At 37.3% G+C, this 21,576-nt stretch overlaps 2 protein-coding genes across 2 annotated transcripts in view; one reads left to right on the top strand and one right to left on the bottom strand.

Annotated features, from left to right (window-relative positions):
* The window catches only part of LOC134806110 (cadherin-87A), a 484,783-nt gene that overhangs the window by 357,569 nt on the left and 105,638 nt on the right, over positions 1–21,576 (bottom strand). The gene's annotated exons all lie outside the window — the stretch shown is intronic.
* On the top strand, positions 10,340–17,093 carry LOC134799909 (uncharacterized). Its single transcript, XM_063772350.1, has 7 exons — positions 10,340–10,499; positions 11,376–11,488; positions 13,691–13,812; positions 14,420–14,476; positions 15,007–15,078; positions 15,406–15,499; positions 16,960–17,093. Exons 1-7 carry the CDS (start codon positions 10,430–10,432, stop codon positions 17,053–17,055), a joined length of 624 nt encoding a protein of 207 aa, XP_063628420.1. The 5' UTR covers positions 10,340–10,429; the 3' UTR covers positions 17,056–17,093.

Here is a 21,576-nt window from a genome sequence, read left to right as displayed (position 1 = left end):
ATACTAGAGTTACACCAAGAAAAGTCTTCAAAGATTTTGATAGCCCGCGCAGTGCAAGCGTTATTATAAAAACACTTGCAGTGCGTGGGCTATCAAAATCGCTGCAGACTTTTCTTGGTCTAACTTTAGGTACCTCACTTTTTGAACAAAACTTATATTTCTTTGAAGCAAGATTCCTATCACCGATTCAGTGGCCGAAACACTAAACACTTTCGCCTTCGAGATTAAAAGTAAATTAAACTGTCAACGTCAACTTAAGTAGCTGACCATTGAGTTTTTTGTCAAAAATGGCGTCCATAAAATTGAATTTATTGAGTGCACGCGACAAAAGCTTTGGCTATTTGTGATACAATGATCGGAAATGTCCCATCCCTTTACTGAACAAGATACAGACGATTTTGTACTCTAAGCTTTGAATCGTAACGTTGCAATTCAATAGTTTTTTTTTGTCTACTAGCCTATGTTTAAGGATGTCTTGTTTTATCGGTGACAATAGAAATACGACTTTATTCCTATAACTTTAGGATTCTAATTCGCTTATTACTGTGTAGGTTTTTAAATCTTTTTTGAATACAAGTGATGTGCTATCTAGAAGAAATTAACACCCATAGTGTTAAATTATTGTTAACTCCAGTCGTAACTCGTAAGTCGTAACTTTAACATTTTCTTTGTCAAAGCCGATGTTTTCTGTAAAGTGTGAGATGGACATCTTAATTGTCTTTTAGGCGACACGCTTCTAAGTAAAAAAGTTAATTTTGCTGAAAAAATCTAATGAGAATTGTAATAACCAACCCCTTTTTATATATTGATTTTTTTTAAAGTGACTATTAAGGTGACGTTCGGATGTCAACTTACGGCGTCGTTGTTGCCGCCTCTGTATATACAATTTTCTTTATAAAATGAGTAATGGACTGAACGTCATAATCGCGGCATAAAGCGGCGGCGAACGTCACGGCGCTTGTAAGTTTGGTAGTTTGGTACTTGGACGTAGTTTGCATTTTTTAAAGATGTCCGAATTGTAGAAACAAGCTCTTAGGTAAAAATCGGACACTTTAATTTTTTTTTTTCTAATGCCTATAAGGTATCATAGGTATGTAAGAAACTAAGAGTAAGGCCTAATACTTGCAGAACTAATTTCTGAATTTTGAATTATTGAAATATTAGAACGCATAAATTCCTACATACTGCTTTTTTTTAATTTGTAACTGTATAACTATGTAACCCAATTTAACTAATGAAGTCTGGCTAACTATTAGCAATCTGTCCCATACCATAAACAATAATTTCATAGAAATTACCTTTGAGAACTAAAAACCGCCGCCGAAAGCCAAAACCCCGTAAACCTTTTTAGCGACATTTTAATAGGCGGAACTAGGAGCATTTTTTTGGCAAATCTTTATGGGTTATTAAAGCAAATTAGAGTCACAGTTTTAGTGGTAAAAAACGGTAAAATTTATTAGTTTCCTAAGTAATAAAATTAGGAGCTATCTTCGTATCTAAACGACTTTAGATACTACTGTGCGATGCAAAAAAAGAGCGTCTGCAAATTTGTAGAGGAGTCATAAAGTTCGATGTGATGTTTTAAGTTTGAAACTCCTGTCTGTGTATAATAAGCATCCTGGGCGAATTTTAGTCATTTTTCGCATTTTTAGAACGATTTTTTTTCTGCTCTAGTGCGTAGGTACAGCACAACCAAGGTGTTCAATTGTGAATGCACGATTTTTGACCACTTTTGACATATGTAAGGTATGTCACTTTATTGCACATAAACAGGTTTACATAAAACGGAAAAAGAAATGTTATGTACAAAGGCTAACTTATCCCTAAAAGGGATCTCTTCCAGCTAACCTTTGGGAAAATGCGAAAGGATCAAACACTAACAGGTCAATGCATAAATGGTGATATGTGTCACCTGTCTGTCCTGTGGTAGATTTTAAGTATCTTTAATGGTATTTATTCCTCCAGTGAACTGAGGCTCGCTGAGAGAAAATTTTACTAGTGTTTTAAAATTAGCAAATAATTGATCGATAAATATTGTATTTTTTCACTACATAGCTTTCTAAAATGTTTTTCTGTTTTACTTTACACGGTGAATAAAAATCATCTTAAATTAATAATTCTTGGACACAACACAATGTACAGCTGATACTAACCACATATACCACCACTAAATATTTATACAGATTTTATATAAAGTTATGGAATTTGGGCCATAATATTAAAGTATGGGTAAAAACTAGCCATATCATTGTAAAGGCCACACGCATGAAGTTATAAAACATAAGGCGGAGCCCTAGGGCTCGCCCACCGGCCCAGTTAACTTGATATACGGCGGGCGTTGCGAATGCAGTTTTTAGAGCACGCGTTTTGAGGATATCAATTGAATTATCGACCAATTCCATTTCTACTGCGGAAGATAGTATTCGTTTTATACTTATACTAGATTTAGTTAAGTAGGTATTAAATTGTTACTTATTGGACATAATTTTCCAAAAGGGGACCCCTGAGACAAATAAATTCGTTGCAGACTTTTCTTGGTCTAACTCTAGCTCTATCCTTGTATATCAAACATTCAAACGTTCATTAAATGGCAAATACTCTTTCTAATTTTAAATATGAGTTTAACTAACTATTAACTGCCTTCTCTAACCGTCTGAGTTAAGTAGGCCCGTAAACAATGCAAGAAAATAAACACAAACAGAAGGCGCATCAGGTGCGCGTGCGGCACGAGTCGCGCACATGGCGCGGCGCGTGCGCAAGTGAAAAGGGCATAACTTTGTTCCAAATGTATTGGTTATACAACCTTTTGTAGCTGGGTGAGAGGAGACAGTGAAAGCTCTCTTTGGACGAGACATTGTTTTTCTTATTTTGTAAGACTATGTAAAGATGACATAACCACATTTTTTTTTGCAGTATGAACCTAATATCGACGCTTTTATCATGAATAGTGACACAAAACAAAATGAAATGCCAATCGACTTTAAATCTTACCAGTAAAAGATAGAATATTAAATGCAATAGCATTTCATTTTTAGTTGTACCACTGTTCATGATAAGCAATTTATGAGAGACTTATCATATTATGATAAGTCTCTCATAAATTGCGAAAAAATTAAGCTAAAATCAAATTAAACTGTACAATTAGGGAATAAAATGTTAATTTTTCGTTTAATCTAAAAATTGCTAGTTTTATATAATTTTTTTTACGTACAATTCACCTTGGCTGTTATAATTTTCGACTGTTTCTTACAAAATTTTCTTAATATTTGTGCAAAAATAACAGTTATCAAACAGTTAGTAATTGTTATAGGCAGTAGCAGTATGTATGAGGCGAAAACTTTGTTTTCTCATAAAAAACAGCTTTTAAATTAAAAAATGATGTTATTACTTAGCAGAATAAATTTTATTTTTCTTCCAATAGAACCTAATCTAAAGCCATCTACAATCCTACATCCCCAAAACCAACCAATAATCCATCTGTCGTTTCCCGGAACCTTGTATCCAACGATTATCGTTCCAATATCCTGTTCAAATTCAAATTTCGAAAATTCGCGCCACAGCCTACGCACGTGCGCGCGCACAGACAATGCGCTTTTTTGCGCACAACTACCGACTAATGAATCCTATTTCTATCTCCCTTTAACACTATTGTTTTTTTATAGGTTGAAAGGGATGGGTGAAGCAACAGTTGGTGCAGCGTCTGCCGCTACCATATGTTGCTTGAGGTTACAGAAATTACCCTACACAAAATGGGCATTTCGATCAGTTTCTATTCATTATGAACATGGGTTATTAATCGGGTTGACAGTTATGGGACAAGTTCTTCATTCAATTTTAGTTGTATTTTCTTTTCAATGGCAGTTTTGCTATTGTAATTAGAAAATTACTGTTTAAAGTTTTTGCAGACAGCACGGAGCGCCGTAAAGCAATTGCAAAAAAGAATAATAAATTAAGAGTATATTATTCCGGTAAATGCATTTTTTTCTGCATTATTTCTTGCGAGTCTTAGTTTTTGAGAGAAATTAAATTAAGATTTGCGCTATTGTGTATACCGAATATTACGAGTAGACGTGTGACCTTTGGCTATCCTTGCACGAGAGTATTTGTAAAAAAATCATTTAATTATTTTATAAGAACTCTATTACTCACTTATCTATTTTATCAAAATTAGGTTCTTTTAAACTTCATTGGTTATTAAAAATGATGATAACAAACAGAAAGTTAAGATTACATAAATAAACACGAATCGCCCAATGTTAGGGCTAATAAGCAGTAATTGCATATCGTGTTAATTTTATGCAAACCTTCCGCATATCAATATGAATTTAATTTCTCTTCACCTATCCAGAAAAGGACTACTTTGCGCCTAGCCCAGCACGTGCGTTTACATTCTTCCGCACAGGGCAAGTCGATTTCTTGCTATTTCCTATTAACACAACCATTATTTCACAGCCCAATGATTGCTATCGGTTTCTAAATTGTTAAACCTTTCCTCGTGTCGAAAAAACGACAGAAATGATTATAATTGATGATTTCTGTTTGTTTCTGTGACTTTAATAACGGAGCGAACGTGCCTGAGTTTTTTCCATTTTACGGTTACACCGTTTTGGCGTGTGGTGGAATTAAACTTCTTTACTAGCATTGTAATTATTTCGGTGAAATTTGAAACATAAGTATATCCTTTCTACAGAAATGTACTTACGGTACGATTTAAATTATATTGTTTGATATTTATTGTTTTAATAGGTAGGATGCCTTATTGATTATTTTGTTTTATTTTTTAGTGAAAAAAAATGCGCAGTCTCTATAAGCTTTCGCAGAAAAACATTCGTATATAGACGACAAAATCAACTTTTACACACTGATTTAAAAAAAGCTTTTCCGAATTGGTCAGGGGACAAATAGGTTAAAACAATGTTTATAAAACTGAAATAAACCACAATAATCCTCTTAACACTTCACTTAACACCCTTACGAGTATTTTTACTTACAACAGTCAAAATGTAGTATTGACCCAGAACTAAAAATATATTTGAAAAAAAAAACGGCAAACCTACTAAACCTAAATACTACACTTCCTAAACTACATTTGGGTAATATAACGATTTTATAACCACTTTTCATACTGACCAAAACTTAAACTTTCGCTTACCTGTACCTAGGCCAGTCGATAATGACTTTCTACCTACATTGCCAGCAATAACCTAACTCAAACTCATTAACCAAACAGAATCACACAAAAAAATCAAATCAAAGACAAAAAAGGTGATCAGTAGGGATCAAAAGTCCCGCGGGCACCAATGACGAAGATTATATCAGGGCAAAGCGCGAACTAAGTATAGTTTAGGGAGAAAGTTAAACGGACGTTTAGGGGCAAGTCTGTGAGGGCAAAAGGGTTGTGTTTACGTAACAGATTGACATTGATTAGATGTTAAAATGTAGTATCTTTTGCAGACGTATCAATAGGTAGTTATGTATTTAGACCTCAGCTAAGTAGGTATACCTGATGTTATTTGGTTTAGGATTTAGTTTAGATATTGTGTTTAAGAAAATTCAATGTTATTTATTTACTCACAGTATCTTCCTGTCTCCGTGTGAAAGAAAGAATACTTGGAAAAAATGCGAAGGGTTGTTTACAATTCATATTTATTTTTGTAACTAAAAATTACACGATGTGAAGTTTATTTTTGCAGGATGGGGTCATAATTTTTGAACTTTGTTACGGCTGCTGGTAGTCGTACTTAATATCAGTATACGAACAAGTAAAAAGTTTAAGAGTTGTCCCTACCCTACCTACTTGAGTTTGAAAGAATGTTTGTTCGGTAAAATTGAAAATTTATACTTATCTACTTTTGTTGTAGCCTGGTTTAACAAACCAACCACTTTAACAACAAAAAATTATTTGGCTACATTTAGCAAAATTTGTAACTTGCGATTTTATTTTGAACTTCTAACGTATTTACTATTGATGTTTAACATAGTCAAAACTTAAACGAAAACCCCGAAATTCCACGTTAACCAATTGAAGTGATTATAAAATCATAAACTGGATGAAGTCATTTGGTCAAGTCCCTTGTTTGTTTAGCATTAAATATTATAATAGCCTAAAAACTCTGTAAATAAAGGGTTCAGCTTTATTAAGCTAACATATGGGCTTTTTTATTTGCCTAAATTCAAAATCGTTGTTGATTTAGGTAAACGATGGGGTTGAAAAATTTAGTGATGCGAGCGGCGAGCGCTTTTAAATTAGTAGCGACGAAATGTTATGGGAATGATAAAAATTAAATGGTTGACGCAGTTTGTAAAATATACTGACGCATATATAACTAAATGACAAAGAGTCCGTCTCTGCTAACTTTGGACAGACTTTCTTTGGAGTGACTAAGTGTGAAAGTGCTACTTTAAACACCATAATTATTCTCACAAGATTTTGATTTTTAGCAGAGGTTGTGCCTATGCTCGTGGTTCAATGTTGGAATATTTCGCTTGCTCGGGTATCAATATTGGCACAAATGGGGTTAAACAAAAAACTTGCCTCTTTGGAAAACAAATAACTATTGTTAAATTCGGCTAGCTGGAAGTGCCGAGACTTTTTGAAAAAGATAATAGAAGTCTTAAAAACAGTGATTTATTTACTAATGTAATAGTGAGAAAAAGACGAAGTACCTATTTTATAATGATACATTCATAGAATAACACATAACATAAACTTATACGATAATATCCCCGAATTATATTCGATAGTCGAATTGAAAATTTCTTCCTATTTATTGACACGTCAATATCTCAGATGGTCACTGCTGCGGTCAACAGTTGATTAATTTCAAAAAGACATTTTTTTAATTCCCGAATTCGCAACACCGACAATCAAAAGCATATCCAAAATTTCAACATGTTACTGACCTACATCAAGAGAAAACTCAAAAATCAGCGAAATATCTTTCGGTAGCGACGTCCCGCTGCCACCGCGGTGTTGGCAGCGCAAAAAATTGATTGATTCGTGAAAAAAAAAATGGCGGACCATTTCACTTTCTAGCTTTGGATGTTCGATTATGCACGCCCACTCAGCGGTCGCCTGTTGATATTGATATGCGTGACAGGTTGAATGAAAAAATGTGCGAATTGATGTGCAAGGCTACCGCCATAGATACTATAGGTAGAGCATGAGTATTTTTGTGACAAATTAAAACTGAACAGAGAATTAATAGAGATAGACCAAGAAAAGTCTGCAGAGATTTTGGCAGTCCACGCAGCGCAAGTGTTATTTTAAACGTCAAACTTCTATGAAATTATGACGTATAAATAACACTTGCACTGCTTGGGCTATCAAAATTGCTGCAGACTTTCCTTCTAACTCTATCGATTTGTAGTTACTGCTTCAAAATACGCAAAAATTTGCAATTTTGCTACTTGTCAAATTGTGACGAATTAAAATTAAGAAGAACTATGCATTAAGTAACTTAATGATGGAAAAAACAAAGATGAAGTGGTAATGCCTCTCAATCACTCTTCCATATAAGTGCGAGAAAGAGACATTAGCGTTTTGTTCGCTACGGCACAAAAGATTGGCATCTTGGCCAGGCCTCCTGGTCTAAAACGTATGTGTGATTGATCTGTGGACAGAACGATTTTATTCTGGGTATTGAAGGTATGATCACAGTCACAAACAAAGTTGTTTCCAAAATTATGTTTTAGTGTGCATTTTCTAGTTGCTCTAACATGATGCACACTTGTATCATTATATTGACAACTTCTGCTTGTCCTGTTGTGTAAATCTGTATCTCTAGCTTATTATCTTTTTCCTGTAATCCCTATATGTTTTGCAATAAACGATATTTAACAAGTAGCCAACTCACCGTCAATTCCCATGTATGATTCTCTGATTAAGTCATTTCCTTGATGCCTGACACTTGACTAAATCGCACCGTCATTTGACGTTCCGCAGAATTCTCCAATGACACAATCAAGTCGTGAGTTTAACGGTATCCTTGCTTATTTGTATGTTTGTATGTTTTATTAACGGTAATTTGAGTTCTGTTTGAATTTAGGTCAAGTGACTCAAGTGTAACGAAGTATACTTATCCGCTTTTGTCAAAATCAATGGTATAGTTGAAGAAACATACCAGTCAAAATGATAACCCTCTTTTTGCTTTGCCGTAGTCGGGTATAATATAATTAAATTACACTGATTTCCTAATTAAATCTTCTTTTTTTAAGAAATGGCTTTTGCTGCCAGGGCACTTTGCTATTAAATCGTCTATGTAAATAATTAACTGACATAAAATGTATTGGTCTGACAGATATCAAAATTTACTTCTCAGTGACCAGCCAGTAAGTTTATCAGTTCAGATTAGATTACTATAGTTCTTCGAGCAACACGGAAGGGAGGCGGCATTCGCACTATTTCCCCTCTGCCGAGGTACAAGATTAGCACGTCAATCTAATCTAGCGCGGGTAATAAAACTAGTTGCACTTGGATTTTTCACTAGACCGAGTCTAGACGCGCGCGTGAACACTGCTGCACAAAAATGCCTGTTTGCTCGGTTTTTTGTTGTAAAAAGGGGTCGGGGACATCAAATTTACAAAAAGAAAGTGTTACATTTCACATGTAATATTTTTTTTTACATATCATACGTTTAATTACATTCAAACACAATTATTATATTTTAGTCTCATGTAATTGTTGGATTTATCGATTTTGCTCGCTCAGTACAAATTGCGGATCGGTCGAGCGACAAATCCGACTTCTCATCTCTCAGAATACAATAACATACTTCAACGAAAATGTGTTAGTGTGCGTGTTGTGACACTTGTCACTCGTCCGTACACAAAAAGAGATCGAGGTTTGCAAGATTTGTCTTTGACGTGTGTCATTTTCTATGTATTTGTGTCGTCATTACAGATTGGATTTTGTATGTAAGTGTGTGAGAAGTGCGACTGTGTGCACCTTTCCCCCCGCGAAAAATGGCAGAAAGATTTGTACGGTGAGATATCGCTTGGGCCCCTCCCTTCCGATGTGTCGGAAGCCGGTGTTGCTCGAAGCTATAGTTGGTCTAACCGTCAGTAAATAAGAAGAAAAAAAACTATACTCATCCTTTTCATTTGGGTGCTAGTACTACTGTGTTTGAAATGAGACAGACAGATCTTTGACAAACTATAATTTTGACCTAAAGATTTTTAATTTCTACCCACCACTAGCCTCCAAAATCATGGTGGCCAAATTTATCTAAACTTCTCATTCTCACTACATAATTAATGATAACACAACAACAAAAACATATAAATACAATTTAATAAGTCAATCGCCAAAAAACACGATATCAATCGTAAAAAAAAAACTTTTTACACTCTGGCAACCGCGAATAATGTAGCCACGGGGTGCGTAGTTCGAAATTCAAATCGAACACAACAATGGCACCCAACCGTTCGCGCCTTTTGACGCGGGCGCGAATGACATCTAAGGAATTAGGGAATTAAAAAAAAAACTTTTGTACTAGCCTACGTCCTGCCACGGGCTACTGAGTTAACAGGTTTATTAAATTAATGATTTTCGTAATTTAATTAAGATACGTTCAAGTGTGGAGGGATGTTACGATGATAGTAGATACTTTTGTTATTTATTGAATGCAGATTCGATTAAATATATGGCTACTGTACCAAGCATTTTAAGCTTTAATTTTGAGTACGAACTTATTGATAAAGAAAAAAACGTACATAAAACTTTACGGGGCTGATTTAGTTTAATTATGTTTTATCCCTTTCTTACAAATACATAAGTCAAAATGACAGATAAAGACAAACGATTATTAGCTAATTGAGGTTTCTAGCGCGTTTAGGAATAAGGGGGTAAATATGGAGGGTGTGAGGGTGAGGGACCACTAACCAGTAACCACCTTGAGAAAACTAAATTTATCAATACTTTTACGATTTAATTTTAATTTAATACGTAATTAGGGAGTATTACTGCAATGTTCTGCCGGCAGAGTGCAGCACTAGTGCACATACTAAAACATACTTACTAGGCCTTAAATAGTTTTGTGATAAGTTTTTACTATGACATTGATGCATTGCATCAAGGCGGTTTGTTTACAGGTGGCCTACCGCGAAACGCGAAAATCGAAATTTCGTTATCTGCTTCTCTATCGATCGAATAGGCAAGGGTGATCAGAGAGGCAGAAACCCAACTTTCGACTAGTGACTAGTGACGCCCGTCATATCATATTATTCATAATAAATTAATACATTTTATCAAACCTTACTTACCTGCCTAAAAAGGTCTAAATCATTATGACATTTTGTCTTCTGCCATATGTCACTTTTCTGTCACCAATACGTATGATAAAAACATAAAAACCTGAAAATTCTTACAAGACATGGTATAGGGATTACTTTAACCGTATTTGCTCATGGGCAGGAGTTAGCATTCAAGATGGGCTCGGTAGAAGCTGACGCGAAGGATGGATTGTTCAACCCGGATTCCGTGTCTGACATATCCCTAGGTAAACAATGGTACAATTTTATTAATAGGTCATTTCTTGTTGTGTGTACATGTGTTGGGTTATGTTCTCCTGTTGACGCCGTACTCTGCGTACAACATCACATACTATAGACATATTGCAGTGCCCATATCACATGATTCTTAGCTTTTGGCTTGGAGACCAAAGAAAGTAAGAGAAATAAAACAAAAATGTGCTAGTCAATCAGTGCTAACCCGTTATATGTACATACTTTCTTGCATATTTCATGTAGGTAACTAATGCCCCACCGGTGGTGGTTTGTTATATTTATTTGCGTGTTTATTTTCGCCGTAGGAAAATTAATTGTACTTAAATATGCAAAAAATATACAATAATGTACAATTGGTTAGCACTGATTAACTAGCACATGATTTTGCGAATTAGCAAAATAATGTTTTTGTTTTAAGGCCGTTCCCTGAGCCAGAAATGTAAAAATACCCCAATAATTATCCTATTTTTCTAAGAAACGGTGATATTTGTAGACGTGGGAAAAATAAATATAATTCTTGATTATATTATCTTTAATAACACAGCTTTCGATACACGATTCATAACACTTCGCTCGATACAATTTATTGCCAAAGTAACCTCCAATTCGAATTTATACTCCAACTTTACTTGTTTCTTTACTATGTGACACTATGAAACAAAAAGAGGAGAAATTTGGGTACGGGAACGGCCTTAATTAATATGCATTTCCGCGAAGTAACGTCTGACCGGCTAGCACGCGAATCCATAGTTGAAGTCGCACTAGTTGTAGGGAGTGACGCGCGAAAACGCAGCTTATGCTAGCCGGTCTGATTCTATTAATAATTTGAAGACCAAAGAAAGCTTCCGAGTTTTGTCCTAAACTTCCAGAAGACCCAATGGAGCTACTCAACGAACCCCGCGACTACGCGTACCACGCAAAGGCAGCTTCTTACCTAGTGTCACCTACCCGGCCCTCGGAATCATCGACCACTGCCCTTGAGGTAATAGTACATTACCACAGTACACTAAGAACAGTAGTGAATCTAAGGCCGCTCGGCAAGTTATTTACCTACTCTTGCGTTGGCGCTTAGGGTTGTCACTTTTATTTTTAGTTAAATATTATTTGCGTATTATGAGTAACACTAGGTTTCTATTTATATAATAATGGAATGTTCTAACAATTCATAAATGACGTATAAATAAAACGCTTTTTAAATATTTACATTAGGAAATGGCATTTATTAAAAAAATTATAAATTCAATACAGAAAAAAGTTCCTCCGGTTTCTGCATGTTTCGGAACGCTTTACTGTTAGCGGTTAAAGTAAAGTAAATTCTCATCCTTACGTATAACATTAGTACAAAGGTTTTAGGGAAGCATGGGCAGGGCATCGAAGAAAAGACATAGAATTTAATGTCTTTTAATTGTTCCTAAATTGACGTGCCGATTTTAATGTTGATGTGGTCCTTTTCAAACGCTTTGCGAAACACCTTCTCCATCCTTCCTATATTCACGACGAAGTCATCGGGTGGGACTATGAGTAATTTCGATCTGTACCATAATTCCTGTAATTAATGTATTGTGAAGAATGACAAGTCCGGGTTTGAGGAGTCGTTATTGTGACACCCAAAGACACTACAATATTTATTTCCTCTGTTCGAAGTCATGATCAAAAAAATTAAGGCCGTTAAGAGCAGGAAATGCGAGCGGGCGTGCAGCGTACTCGAATGCGCGCGATCACAGTCGCGGTACGGCCAACACTGCCGCCACCGTATTCCCCCGTATATTATGCTAATGTGTGCGTGGCAGCGCGTGCGTACACGGCGCCCGGCGCGCACGCACACATTCAAGCCGGCAGCGCCACATTTCTATGAAGATTCACTACTGTTCTTGTACTGTGACATTACGATACAAGTGCGAAAATTGTAAATTCGTAACGAGTAGCGATAAATTAAAACACGACTGAAGGGAGTGTTTTAAATCGACACGAGTTGCGAATTACCTATTCGCACGTGTATCGTACAACGTTATACAGTACAGTACATATGGCCCTTTAAATTTTTGACATAGGCATCACGTATTGTCCTTAATCCCGCCCTAGGGCTGCAAAATAGCACCGCATAGCATACATATGTGCTGTAATAGTACATTGTGTATTAAGGGCGGGAAATAAGAAATTACGAACGAGTGTCAATTTTAAGCCCGACGCGAAGCGAGGGCTTAAAATGTTCACGAGTTCGGAATTTCTTTACCGCCCGTGGCACACACAATGTTTTTCATCACACTTGTAAGGAAAAAAAGGAGAATTAATAAAAACAAACTTCTGTATAAAACACTTTTCCGCCCTAGGGCGAAAATTTCAATTTCCCGCCCGCAAGCCCTACGTGTAAATAAGTGTTTTTCATCACACTTGCTCGGAAAAGATTTTTTCCGCCCTAGGGCGAAAAATTCAATTTCCCGCCCGCAAGCCCTACGTGTAAATACATCTTTTCCGAGCAAGTGTGATGAAATAGTACATTGTGTATTAAGGGCGGGAAATAAGAAATTACGAACGAGTGTCAATTTTAAGCCCGACGCGAAGCGAGGCAAGTGTGATGAAAAGGTTATTACAATACTCTTCATTGCACACCTCACATAGTTTACAATGATTGTACAGTAACATTTTGCCATCTTGTGGGCTACATCGGAAGCATAAACTTCACATTTACGCCTCGCGCCAAAAATCTGACGGCTCCTATACTGCCCCCTATAGTTCATGTACGCTCCTTATAGTTCCCGTGAGGTTATTTTTGAGCTTTATTCAAATTTTTAAGTTCGTTGGTTGATGATAGTTGAAGGATTGGTAGCCTAGCAGTAAGAGCGTGCGACTTGCAATCCGGAGGTCGCGGGTTCAAACCCCGGCTCGTACCTACCAATGAGTTTTTCGTAACTTATGTACGAAATATCTGATATTTACCATTTGATATTCACCAGTCGCTTTTCGGTGAAGGAAAACATCGTGAGTAAACCGGACTAATCCCAATAAGGCCTAGTTTACCCTCTGCGTTGGAAGATCAGATGGCAGTCGCTTTCATAAAAACTAGTGTCGACGCCAATTCTTGGGATTAGCTGCCAAGCGGACCCCAGGGCTCCCATGAGCCGTGCCAAAATGCCGGGAGTCGCGAGTAAAATGATGTTGGTTGATGATATTTCTTCTTTTCAAGCCGAACCTGATAAGACGGTCTACATCCTACATCTTGACGCGGTCCGACCACCTGGCGAGCAACGTGGACAACTGGATGGCTAACGAGGACCCTGTTGAAGAGAGAAGAATTAGAAGACATGCGTAAGATGTCTACTCTCTACTCTTTTTGTTTTGTTTTCGGGGGCCCTTGCGGATACACTTCGACCCATAGGGATCTTTTGCAATTACCCCCTAGAAAAGATCCGTCAACTACTCAAGAGCTTTTCCCACCATATATCCATGTGCCGGATGATGGAGCTCATGGGTAGCGTTTTGAAGTCCTTTGTTTCCAGATATCCTGCTCCAAAGACCTTCATTCTTTGTCTGGCGAGGGCGTGATATTCACACATTAGGTGTTTTACTGTCTTCCTCTTCGCCACACATACGACAATCGGTGTTGTCAGAGTGTCCCATCTTGGCCAGAATTCCTTTGACCCCGTAATGGCCAGTAAACACCCCAGTAAACGTAAGATGTCTACTCTTAGCTTTATTGATCAAGCGAAAGCGAAGGTGTCTGTTTCAGCTTGGGCAAGAATTATTTCGTATGCCCGGGTGATTTATTTAAAGGTACAAATAATTCAAATTAAAAATAAGTATGTATATACATCCGCGCTCCCGGGCACGTACTTCCATCTCGCTCACGCTTACGCTCAGTGAGAGTGAGAGAACACGAACTTTCTGGGCCTTAATGTCGTTCATCCTATTTCAGGAACGTAGTCATACAAGCAAACCTGGCAGAGAATCAGGGAGCTCTGGCAAGTTTTTGGTTTGTACAATAATGTTGATCTTCTTAATATCTTTCCTTTATAACACTTTAACGTCTCACGTTTTGTACACATATTTAATTACACAAACGGGTCTACCGCGATATAATTTAATGAAAAAAAGATAAAATAATGAAATTATATCGCGGTAGACCCGTTTGTGTCATTAAATACCTTTCCTTTATCTTTTTTACCTTTTCACCGCCGCCAAATATATACATTTATTTGGATATATGTTGCGGTATACGCTGCTAAAGAGTGCACCAACTGTTATGTAGGAGGCAGCACAAGAGCCCCCACACTGAGAAAAAAAATTCTTTACTTACATTTCTCTACGCCGAGACTGACTGAAATAGTGACGTGTACGTACGTTTCAGTGAAAATACGATGGAAACTAATTATGCACTACATTCTGTACTAATTTTTTTTCTGATAGATGTGAAGTGAAGGGATGTAGACTTCAACGCGCATCCGCTATAACTTTTAAGTGATATATAACAAGGCTTTATATAACACACGATTTTTGCTACAGGTACATGATAGCATTGCTGCCTTTGGTAAACCTCCACCGACAGGGATGGTGCAGCCCAAGAAATTCCATCATGTAAGAATTTAAGTTTTTATAAAAAAATTACATAAAAGGAAAGTTTTACGAAGTTGTACTACTAGAGTCATCTCGCGGTTTTGTGGTAACTGTGAACGACGTCAGCTAAACCTTTTACCTGTGCGGTACGCTACGCTGTATCGATGTTAAGAAGTTACACCGTAAAACCACGAGATGGCGCTGTTATCAAAGTCACGTTTAGTTAATTTCTTTAAGCACAGATGGCAGTTCATTCTGTTGTTTTTTAATACACAGTAATAAATATTAGTATTGGTACTTACTTAGTTCTTTTTTTCCTTGTTTTATAATGTGTCTTTCTTATTGCAGTATAGTATTGAATACTATCGACGTCTTCGTCACGTGGATCAAACAGAAGGTTTCCTATATGCGAACACAGATGTCTCGGGTAGATCTCGATCAGGTAGCTTCGTCTTGTCCAAGCAATCTTAATAAAACTACAGGTTTCTGCCCAATGTTCTTAATTAAGCATACTGTTTGAAATGGAATGAAATACTTTTTTAGGGTTCCGTTCCCAAAGGGTAAAAACGGGACCCTATTACTAAGACTCCACTGTCCGTCCGTCTGTCTATCACCAGGCTGTATCTCATGAACCGTGATAGCTAGACAGTGGAAATTTTCACAGATAATATATTATATTTCTGTTGCCGCTATAACAACAAATACTAGAAAGTACGGAACCCTCGTTGGGTGAGTCCGAATCGCACTTGTCCGGTTTGTTTACTTTTGTTGAGTTGTTGGAATTCGTGGGAAGAACAGAAAACACATAAAATATGATGATTATTCAGAGCATTGGGAAAATATGATGATTATTGAGACCATTGGGAAGAAAAAGGTTAATACTTGATCAACTTGTTTCTAAAAAGTCGATTTATCTGATATTGCCCTGACCCTTCGATGGCTAAGAACCCTGAGATTGTGAAATGTAAATGCTCGTTAGTTGTAATTATACGTACCACAAGTAGGGCTGCCATCTCTATATATAAAAATTCGCTGAACCCGGACAAAGACTTACCCCGGACATTTGGCATAAATGGGCCATTTTATTTAAAGTTGTCCCCTACACTTTTTTTTCAAAATTGGGTTTTTTTTTATGTTATTTCTACTCAGAATCACGAGCTCTTTCTATCCTAATAGGAGAAAAAAAGTGCCCCAAGGTTTTTTTCCCATTCCGTTACCATTTTTTCATAGACTTTGTATGGCGGTTTCGGAATGGAAAGGTCGAAAAATGTATGGAAATCTTGGGACACTTTTATTCTCCTATTAGGATCAAAAGAGCTCATGATTCTGAGTAGAAATAACATAAAAAATCCCAATTTTGAAAAAAAAAGTGTAGGGGACAACTTTAAATAAAATGGCCCAAATCGCATTTTTTCCCCGGATGTGTATTCAAGTATATACGGTTTTTAACTACTTTGTACACAATAATGCCGGTAAATAATTAAATCCAATAAGGTGCGTCCGACAAAACACGCTAAAATATAGGTAAGTACTTACATGACAAAACGCGCGTTATTTCGTAGTCGACATCTAGATGTCGACTACGAAATAACGCGCGTTTTGGTAAGAAAACTGATGTATGGAGTTACCACTCATTCTTTACTTATAAAATATTACTCTATGGTTCCACATAACACTTATACCCTTTTACACCTGAGCTGTGCGAGTGTGTACCCACTGAATATAACATTTGTGACGTTATCTATGAAAAGGGATCTTATTGTCGATGGCGCTTACGCCATTATTAAGGATGCTCCGATATAAATACAATGCCGTGCGACGCTGTGCGGCGTAAGCGCCATCGACAATAAGGTCCCTTTTCATAGATAATGCCCCATAAAGTATTAATTATTATGTTAACAGGTACTCCACGATTGTTTCGTACTAGGGGTGGACATTATCCTGGCGCTGCAAACGTTCGCATTTTTACTGCTTTCCTATTACGCGGTCTCTTTATAAGCAACAAAAATCACTGCAAGATAATTTTTTTTATTAAAAATGTTATTTTAATAAACAAACTCCGCTTTTTATTTAAAGTAAATCCTGATCTGTCGTGTATTTAAACCTATGAATACTGATGAATACCCACATATAAATTTAATATTCTAATTTTTTCCTTAAATATTATATCTTTGAACTAAACATAATTATAAGAAATACAAAAGTATAAAGTCTGAACGTACACCGAATGCTACGTCAAGTAAGGCGCTCCCATTTGTCACTGCCAAGTCAAAGCAAGCTTAGTGTAGACTGACTTTACCAGTATTTTTGTAATTTTTTGCCACTTCAGTATTATTTACCGGGTGCACCCTATAGGGACCGTGCGCGTTGGAGGGTGCGCGCATCATGTGGCCTGAATCGGAAACATATATTATGCACATGTACATTGCCAAAGTAAGTGCTACCATCTACAATTCTCGTAGGTACTTTTCCTTGTGCATAGTAAGTTCTGCCATCTTGTGGGCTACATCGGAAGCATAAACGAGACATTTACGCCTCGCGCCAAAAATCTGACGGCTCCTATGCTGCCCCCTATAGTTCATGCACGGGGCCTATAACAGGAGCAATAAATTAAGTTGTAGGCTGTACTTACTCCTCAACCTGACCAACATTTGTTCAGCAACTTTTAAAGACGTATTGCGAATTTAGTCATGTTTAAACTTAAAGCGTGACAAGCAACGTCAATTGAAATGATGACAGCACTGATAGCGTACCTACATTAGAGATAATAATTAATTTGTATGAAAGTAGGAAGTCTAAAGCCTCCATAATTTTTAAAAGTTGTTAAATAAATGTTTAATCGTTTGAGGAGTACCACCTACAATATATAATTTTATATAAAAAAAAGCCTTAATATTTCTTGCTTATTATTTTAATATCGTAAATTAAAAAACAATATTATAAATGTGTAAACCGAGCACTTTTATTTCATACCAAACTCGACCATACTTTCTTGCAAATAAGATGACCAGAATAGCGAGACCCCTCACAAATAGCTTTTTGGCCTTCTAGGCACTTCTAGTTAGTTCCATAACCCCTTGATCGAGCCTGCTCATAATTTAATGACTAAAATATAATGCCTTCATCTACACGTTTACCCGATTTCGTTTAAATTAGAACAAATTTACTTAAGTTTTTGTCCATCAAACTATCCTCTGATAGTTCAGCTTAAAAACATCGAAATGCCGGGACGTGCCCTTTAGCCATAGCCAGCCGTGTGTTCCATGTTGAATGATTCACTTCGCTTCGCTCGCTCGTTCGAAGAACATCACTTCGCTTCGCTCGCTCGTTCGATTATGTATTTGCTCGTCTTACAGGGCCCACACGGTATAGGAAGAAAATAAATAAATGTAAGAACATTTAAAATTATCATTGCGACAGAATGTCAAATATTAACAATCGAAATTATTATGACAAACTGCAAAGCCGCCTTGACATTTCGTTGCATTCTTTATATTCATGTTATAAAATCTCTCGGCGTCACGGAAATCGCACACCCATCGATTATTGTTTTAAGCGAATATAGCTCTTATCATATGTATTATACCCTCACAATATATACATCATTTAAAAGCACAATTAATAAGCATTAAAACATGAGTAAAGCATTTTTGGGAAAAATAATAATAATCACGAAATGACGGCGTTCTGAAAGAACACCTACAATACGCGTTGTAAGGGTCGCTAGTTGCGTTACCTTGGATAGGTTTAAAAGGGGGGGTAAAAGTGGAATATGGGTCATTCGGTATCCAGAGTTCACAGAGGTCACACCGGAACAGCTGGAGAAAGAAAACACCCCAAGAAAATGGATACCACGGAAGCAGAAGCAGCTCAAGCAGTAGCCCTGGTGGAGCTGCAGCAACAGCTGCAAGCAGTTCGGAGAACGGTGGTGAGTGTCTCTACAGTAAGAAGAAGGTTGCGGGAGAAGAAGATCATGCCCCATAGAGCGGCTACGGGTCCCAAATTGACGGCAGAGCATCGGCGAGTCAGACGTGAGTTTGCTCGCGAACACAAGGATTGGACGGTCGACCAATGGAAGGCTGTCCTCTTCTCCGATGAGACCAGGGTGTGCCTGTTCTGCAACGATAGGCGCAGAGAAGTGTACAGGAGGCAAGGGGAACGTTATTCACAGGCCTGTCTTGAAGAAACCGTCGGATACGGAGGAGGATCCTGCATGTTCTGGGGTGGCATTTCCCTCGCCGGCAAAACCGAGCTCGTTTGTGTTTCCCGCACTGGTGGTGGTCGAGGCCAGGGATCCATGACTGCTCATCGGTACATCACAGAGATCCTGGAGGACCATGTGGTTCCATACGCCGAATTTGTCGGTCCTGGATTCACATTCATGCAGGATAACGCCCGCTCCCACACAGCGTTGATTGTTCGGGACTACCTTGATCAGGTTGGGATCACCGTCATGCAGTGGCCAGCAAGGAGTCCGGACCTGAATCCCATAGAGCACCTTTGGGATCAGCTAAAACGGAAGGTGCGGTCACGTAATCCTGCACCTGCGACCCTGGAACAGCTTCGAGATGCCGTCATTGAAGAGTGGGATGCTATTCCTCAAGAATACGTCGTGTCTCTCGTGAGGTCCATGAAGGCTCGCATGGAGGCAGTCATTAAGGCCAGAGGAGGCAACACTAGGTTTTAAGTTTAGTTTTAGGCATTTGTATTCCGATATTTGTTGATTTTATTGTGTTTTAATTTGTTGATTTTTTTGCATGAATATACGATTTTTATTTCTTATTAAAAAAGGTGCCTTTTTTTACTCTTTAGTAACTATTGCATTGTTTTTAAATGAAGGGTTAAATTCTCTTTAAAATGATCCCACACACTCATACTTTACCTTCAACAACATAAGGTTTATAACGGCTTGAAACAAAAATCCGTGGGTGTGCGATTTCCGTGACGCCGAGTGTAATTCAAATAATTTTTAAGAAATTAACATGTCCATTCGTCAATGACAATTGACTAGCGAGTGATAACATTTCCTGATAAATTAATTTAATCGTTATTGTTCATAAATAATCTATAAGTGGAAAAGTAAATCACCAGCACTCAAACTGGTGGTGGTGTTTTTTTTGTAAACCTGTTTATGTGCAATAAAGTGACATACATACATACATATAAACTGTTGAATTGTAACTGTTAAAGGTACCATTTCCTACATGCTTGCAACACCATACACATATGCGTTTCAGGACTTTTAGGAACCTATTACATGTTACAAATTACTTCTGCCTGTACGTATATGTCTTAGAGCATTTAGTAACTGGAGACGCCTTGGCTGTCATTTTCTGTACAAAACAGTATGCCAATTTTTGCGGGGGAGGGCACGTCAAATTTGAACGTAACGTACCTACAAATAGCCATGTCAGATAAACGTCAGTCCGGTCAGTCCCTACAAAAGTTTGCACAATTGTGCAAGGTTTTCGGCAGAGGGGTAAGCTCTTAAAGGCGACTCCGGTTATTAAATGCTCTAAGGTAAGTATATATATATATTCGTGCGGTCAAGAGATTTGATTTCAGTACCATGAGGTCCCTAGCGACTTTCATACTGATTATCAAGTATGTGTCTCACGAGAGACCGCCATATAATTTTTAATCCAGCGTGTTCGTATCTCCGGCGGTACGAAGTTACACGAAGTTTTTGTCTTATATATCAGTCTACGGCGGTCAAAATGTTAAAATAAATATGAATGTTTGTATGATTGAATTGGCCCTAAACGGGTAAAATGGGGGATATCGTTAGTATGTGGATGGGGGGACTAAACAAGGTTGTTGGGAGGTTAACTTTACGAATTGTAAGCGAATCCGGACGAAGAGGCAGGCTGAGCTGGCTGAGGCGCCTGAGGCTAGTTTAAATAAGTATACAATTACCTAAACGTAGGCGGTGATGACCCACTGTTTATCTAGACCATTATCTTAAAGACCTAGCCATTGTCTAGAATTAATGGCGCGTTATCGTTTAAATTATCAGATTTGCATGCATTTTAATGACTCACGTCTTTAATGTGAATGAATAGGTGATGCATTATTATTTTATTATAAATAAAAAAATAACTATCAATAGTATCAATATTAGGTCGGTATGTAATTTCATATGCCATGAATAAAATAAATAAGGCCAAAAGGCTTAAAAATGTTTTTGGTATAAGCTTTTATCGCTGACTGTACTTTTCTTTCCACAGGCAACTAATACTCATCGAGACAATTCTAAAAATCCCAAACACAATTAGGTTGCGTTGTTGTATATTTATCACAGAGTTCCTATGGCCACCTCCTGTCTCCATCATCAGATCAGCTCGATGGTACCATAATATTGCATTGTCACTCGACTTACATATGTATGAAAATTTTCAGCTCAATCGGAAATCGGTAAGTGGATCACATTTAGTTTCCAAGATATGTTACCTACTAACAGGGTAAGTTAAATAAAGGCTTGTTAATAAAAACCTTAATATCAATAATACTCTCGTCTCT

This window comes from Cydia splendana, chromosome 2 (assembly GCF_910591565.1).
Source record: "Cydia splendana chromosome 2, ilCydSple1.2, whole genome shotgun sequence".
Taxonomy (NCBI): domain Eukaryota; kingdom Metazoa; phylum Arthropoda; class Insecta; order Lepidoptera; family Tortricidae; genus Cydia; species Cydia splendana.
Note: the sequence above shows the minus strand (reverse complement) of the source record. Positions and strands in the feature narration are given on the sequence as shown.

Excerpts from the sequence above, each read along its gene's own strand:
- LOC134799909 (XM_063772350.1), top strand. The coding sequence starts at position 10,430 with ATGGGCTCGGTAGAAGCTGACGCGAAGGATGGATTGTTCAACCCGGAT. Across the intron at positions 10,500-11,375 it reads CGTGTCTGACATATCCCTAG|AAGACCCAATGGAGCTACTC; the intron begins GTAAACAATGGT and ends CTAAACTTCCAG. Across the intron at positions 13,813-14,419 it reads AGAAGAATTAGAAGACATGC|GAACGTAGTCATACAAGCAA; the intron begins GTAAGATGTCTA and ends ATCCTATTTCAG.